This window comes from Papaver somniferum, unplaced genomic scaffold (assembly GCF_003573695.1).
Source record: "Papaver somniferum cultivar HN1 unplaced genomic scaffold, ASM357369v1 unplaced-scaffold_133, whole genome shotgun sequence".
In the NCBI taxonomy this organism is placed as follows: Eukaryota; Viridiplantae; Streptophyta; class Magnoliopsida; order Ranunculales; family Papaveraceae; genus Papaver; species Papaver somniferum.
The window spans coordinates 19,086,138-19,092,036 of record NW_020622492.1 but is presented as its reverse complement, the minus strand read 5'-3'; the positions used below and the strand labels follow the sequence as shown (position 1 = coordinate 19,092,036).

At 36.3% G+C, this 5,899-nt stretch overlaps 1 protein-coding gene across 2 annotated transcripts; it reads left to right on the top strand.

Annotated features, from left to right (window-relative positions):
- On the top strand, positions 1–5,573 carry LOC113333754 (zinc finger BED domain-containing protein RICESLEEPER 2-like). Of its 2 annotated transcripts, XM_026580169.1 has the most exons (7): positions 1–123; positions 1,752–1,847; positions 2,061–2,154; positions 2,674–3,617; positions 3,867–4,758; positions 4,876–5,322; positions 5,457–5,573. In XM_026580169.1, the coding sequence occupies exons 4-7, from the start codon at positions 3,468–3,470 to the stop codon at positions 5,480–5,482; spliced, it is 1,515 nt and encodes a 504-aa protein (XP_026435954.1). In that variant the 5' UTR covers positions 1–123; positions 1,752–1,847; positions 2,061–2,154; positions 2,674–3,467; the 3' UTR covers positions 5,483–5,573. The 2 variants fall into 2 exon arrangements, with proteins under 2 accessions (XP_026435954.1, XP_026435955.1); XM_026580170.1 differs by lacking the exon at positions 1–123 and having other exon boundaries at positions 1,506–1,847.
- The last annotated feature ends 326 nt before the right edge of the window (positions 5,574–5,899 follow it).

Below are 5,899 nucleotides of genomic sequence, written 5' to 3'. Positions count from 1 at the left end.
CTAAAAACTCCATCTTTCAATTAAACAAGGGCAACCAAATGCAAGAAATATCGTCCATGATGGAAGTACACGGATTTCTTTTAGACTGACTGCGTGATTGGTAATCTTGTGTTGTGGTATCAGGTAACTAATTAATTGTTTCAACATCATTTAACAATCGGGAGTCAGTGAGAAGTAGATAATGTTGTGTTTCACAAATACATAGAAGAGCGAAAATCAAAATTATCACTTGGAAAAAACATGAAAAGTCTTCAATATCAATAGAACAAATTAAGGAAGAAATGATTGTACGTCATCCATATAAGAATTTATAAAAACAATCAAAATTGTCGCTTGGAAAAAATGTGTGAAAAGTCAGATTTTCAATAGCAACAGAATGAAACAAAAAATAAAGGATTTAGTGTCTTCCATATAAGAATTTAAACGATGCAATAAAAATTGCAATCTTTTCCATTTGGGTTTCGCTGTTGTGGAGCTTCTTCATCCTTGTCTTGCGATGCTTCTTCCCCTCCGGAAGTTCCTTTTCGTGAACTTGTGAAAATTTGATCTTTCCCCTTCATATATACATGTAACTTTGTATAGGGTAATTTTTCAAGCTTAGGAATAGCTTCAGAAATACTGAAAGTATCCCATCTTGCAAATCTGGGTCAGTGCTTCAGCACGTCTCTCCAACGATGAATGCTAGGAAAAGTAATACTGAAAAAAATGCGAACACTAAGTTGAGGTTACAATTGTTATTTAGAAACATAAAAAAAAATAGTGAAAAATAGTTCATGCGAAGGCTCGATATTGGCTCTAAATAAGTGTGCAGGTTCTAGAAAGGTACGCAAGCATAATTAGGTGGTCGCAATGAAAAAATTCAAGTGGTGATAATGGTTTCATTCACGACCATACACAGTGAAAACTAAAACTTCCCCAGAAAATTAAAGCACTCTTTAAAAGGAATAAAAAAGATGAATTAACAGTCTAATACCCGTTTTTCTGCATTTCTTTGTCGTGTCTTTTGAAGGGTTTTTAGAAATCAATGTGACTTCCTTTTTCCGTATCGTAACCACATACTTCACGAGTTATTGACTTCTGAATCAAACACATACCTCTAAGGAAGAAATTTGCATGCTTATTTGCCAGTGAAAACTAAAATTCTAACTGCTAGCTAGTAACATCAATTCAGGATATCTTGGATTTTCACCTTATCAATCCACCTAATAACAAGCACGATTATGATAGAATAAAGAACAAACAAAAAACAATTAAACAAGCATCTGGGATTTTCACCTGTTTGAGAAGTTGTATTTTACTCTCTCTTTCAACCGGTATCCTTCACCTGTAAATGTAGATTAAAAAGTGAAAATCAAGTTGAACAAGTGAAAGAAAAGACTACAACTGTGAAAAACCAAGTCTGCATGATTTTAAAGGTTAAATCTAGGGTTGCACACTAACCGCACCGTGACCGCAAACCCCACCGAAACCGCACTAACCGCACCGAAACCGCACCGAACCGATGATCCAACGGTCGGTCACGGTTTTCATTTTAATAACCGTTAGATCTACGGTTCGGTGAACGGTTCCACCCATAACCGCATACTAACCGCACCGAACAACCGATTAATAGGGACCGTCGATTAGTTTTTATCCTGATTAATCCTACCCGTCTAGATTAAAGCCTCCACCATATATATTTTGCAACCCTAATCTCTTCGGCATTTTCTCTTCTTCGTTTCTCTTCCTCTCACTCTTCATTTTCTCTTCAGCCTTCACCTCAGTCGCCTCCACCACCAGTAGACAGCAGACCCTGATCTTTTAAACCACCTCTATCAAGAGCACCACCACCTCTATGGCTCTATCTAGTAAGTAAATAGATCTCATGTTCTATTTCTCATTCTCGTTTCGATTGATTTGTTTGTTTTTCAATTTCTAGGGTTTTTTTTTTTTAATTATTGTTCTGTTAGGACTTAGGGTTTCTTTTATCGAAATCATTTGCTTGTTGTTTTGTGTTTATCAATCAATATCTTTTGTCAAATCTTATTTTTCTGATTACAGTTATGGGTTTTTTATTTTAGCTTTTGGTTAAGTTAAGGGGAGGAACTCAAGGAAGGAGTCTGAAAGCTATTATCATTCAGTTTGAGTTAAGGGAAGGAAGGAGTCTGATTACAGGTAACTACTAACTAGTTCAATCTTCATTTTGACTTGTTCTGGTTTTGAACTTAGGGTTTGTTGATGTAAAATGTTTTGAAAAAGGTTTGTTGATTAATGAAGTGATTTATGATCTGTGACTGTGTGAAAAAGGATTTTAATGGGTGTTGAATTAGTCAGGTTTACTCTGAAATTGAAAGAGCAGTTTGGATTTTGCTTGTGTAATTGAGATATTAATGGTATGTGCCTGAAATTGAATGAATAGTTTGGATTTTGGTGGAGATTTATCATGTTTGATGTGATGAAAATCATATCCAAATTATTTTTTTCAAATTTTGTTGTATTAATAACTTTGTAGGTGCTAGCCATTTCCAACTTTTGTTGTTTTCTTTTGATTAAAATTGAGTTAGATGGCAGGCAATGTCACTCACATGAAGTGCAGTTTCATTATCAAGTTCAGAATCAGAACTAACTTGATTGTTTTAAGAAATAGGTGTGCTTGTATTAAGAAGTAAGAACTAACTTGTTTACCTTTGGCAGGGCAATGATTGGATCAAGTTCAGCTTCATTATCAAGCTGCAAGATGGCAAATGCATCTCCCTTTCCATCCACTGCAGCTGGTTCTACTGATGTGACACTATCTATAACACCTCAAGTTGATGCTACTCAAGAAACACAAGCTACACAGCAGGCTACACAGGACCCTGCACCTGAAGTTGTATCGAAGAAGAAGGGGAAAACTAGATCAAAAGTTTGGAATGACTTTATAAGGATCAGCGAAGAAAAAACAAAGTGTAAGCATTGTCAGAAGAAATTGCAAGCACATAGTAGAGGAAATGGAACTTCCGGCATGAAGACACATTTAGGCACATGTCCAGAGAATCCCAACAAGAAGCTCAAGGGACAAAAGAGTTTGGTGTTTCCACCACCAAGGCCTGAACAGTCATCACAGCTGGTTGTTGTAAGTTATGACAAGGATATGTGTAGAAGAAGATTGACTGAGTTTGTCGTCATAGATAAACTGCCATTTAGAATTGTAGAAGGAGAAGGGTTTAGAAGATATAGTGAACATCTTGAACCTAGATTCAAGGTGCCAAGCAGGATGACCATTTATAGAGATCTTTTAATTATGTACAAAGATGAGAAAGAGAAGTTGAAGAAATACTTAAAGGAAAGTAAACAAAAAGTCTCTCTTACAACTGATACATGGACCTCTCCAAACAACTTCAATTATATGTGTGTGACAGTGCACTTTATTGATATCCATTGGAAACTTCAAAAGAGGATCATCCTTTTTGTTTGATCAAGGGTCATACTGGAGAGGAGATTGGAAAATGCTTGAGAAATGTTTGCTGGATTGGGGTCTAGAAGATCTTTTTGGTGTGACTTTGGACAATGTCAGTGCAAATAGTGTCGCAATTGAGTATCTTCAAACCAGTGTTATCAATTGGACAGGAGCAGTAGTGAGAGCTCAATACATGCAGGTATAATTACTTTTCTTAGCTCTATTGCTATGTTTATTCTATACTTCTAGTAGGTTGATAGCATATATATTCAATATGAAACTTGAAACTGACTCAATATGAAAAATGATACTAGTAGGTTGATAGCAGGTTGTTTAAGTTACATTTTAGTGTAGGTTGATCAAGGTACATGAAATGACATGCTTTATGATATTTCTTTGTGCTTGTTACTGATTTTTTGATGATATTTCCTTGTTCCATTCTTATCAGGTAAGGTGTGATGCGCATGTTCTTGCGCTTGTTGTCAAAGATGTTGTGTTGTTGTATCACAAGTCAGTTGGAAGGATCAGATCAGTTATCAAGTTTGTTACTGGTTCTCCCTCTAGGTTGGCCAAATTCAAAGAATGTGCTTCTCTCGAGAAGATTGATTGTAAGAAGATGGTTTTCCTTGATGTGAAGACCAGGTGGAATGCTACGTATCTGATGCTTGAAACTGCCATTCCATATGAAAAGGTATTTAAGAGGTTAGAAAGGGAGGACAAGAGCTTTCGTTCTAAGTATATTTTCAAAGAATCTGAAAGTGAAGCTTTACCTAATACCGATGATGATACTGTTGTAATTGATAATGAATATTATTATCTTAGTTCATCTAGTGAATCTGAATGTGAGGGAGATGTATCTAGAAAGAAGAATACTAAGAAAAAGAACAAGCCCCGTCATCATGCTCCCTATGCTGCAGACTGGTCATATGCTAGGTGTCTTGTTAAGTGTTTAAAAATATTCTTTGATGTTACTGTTAAGTTCTCGGCTTCAGTTCAGGTTACTTCACATGAATTTCTATGGCAGTTGGCATTGATCCATGAACAGTTGGTTCGTCTTAGAGCTATAGGAAACCGAGATCCTCATATTTCTAGGATGGCAGAAATAATGTTTCGGAAGTATAACGCATATTGGGGGGATTATGAAGATATGAACTCTGTTATGTATTTTTCTAAGTTGCTTGATCCTCGGGAGAAAGAATCTGGTTTGAAATTTGATCTGGAATGTTTGTATGAGCAAGATGATTTCAGGGTTACAACTGTTTTGAAGGCTGTGAAACAAGATATGGGAAGACTTTATGATGAGTACACCAGCATGTATTCAAATGCCAATGCAGAGGAAGGTGAAATCATTACTTACTATTGATCATAATTAGTTCATTACTTAATATTGCTTATCTGCTTTTTATCATAAAGATTGTTATCATCATTACTTACTACTGATTGTTCTGATGTCTTAGATACTGGGTCAACAGCTGCTGCTGGTGTTGATGACATGGTTGTTTCTGTGCAAGAAGAGAACATTGAGGATATGCTTGAATCAAGGAAGAAAAGGCGAAGAATGAATGTTCATAGTACTCATCCAAAGTCAGAACTTGAAAGGTATTTGCTTGATGACTGTGAAGCGTCTACCAGGGAGTTTGATATTCTGGCATGGTGGCAGGCTAATAGTACCAAGTACAAGGTGCTATCACTTATGGCGAAGGATATTTTGGCAATACCAGTGTCTTTTGTTGCATCAGAATCTGCATTCAGTACCGGAAAGCGCATTCTTACCCCATGGAGAAGTTCGCTATATGGCAGGACAGTTGAAGCACTTCTATGTATGCAAAGCTGGTTGCAGAAACCTATCTCTCTTGATTTTCTGTGTGACTATGTACCAGATGACAATTCCAACATTGAAGATGGTAATAGAATCTCTTCTCTTTTGACTTGAAATTTGAATGAATGTTATCTTCTTTTATCTGTTAGTTTTTATACCTTTTATCATTAGACTTCATTGAATATATTTGAATATTTCTTCTTTGCATTCTTGTTGCAGACATTTTGGGAAAGGATGAAGATTAAGGGGATGATTGGCTTGAGAGATGGATGGACTGCAATCTTTTACTGGTCTGCTACTTGAGAAATGAAGATCAAATGGATGACTCTTTTTCTTAAGACTTTGGTCAACTTGTTTGTGAACTTCAACTCTGTTTTTAATCTGTAGACTATGGTTATCTTGTCAAGACTTAAGTATGGAATGTAGTATCAGTTTATTAGAAATTCAGAATGTATTTATGTACAGGTGCAGGGTATAGGTGAAAACCGAACCGAACTGAACCGTAACCGAATAGTATCGGTGCGGTTAAAAACCGAACCGAATACTAAACAGTTCGGCTGCAGTTTTAATTATGATAACCGCACCGAACAGAGTTAGGTGAACGGTTTTAGCTATAATCGCACCGAACCGAACCGTGTGCAGGCCTAGTTAAACCTCTAGAA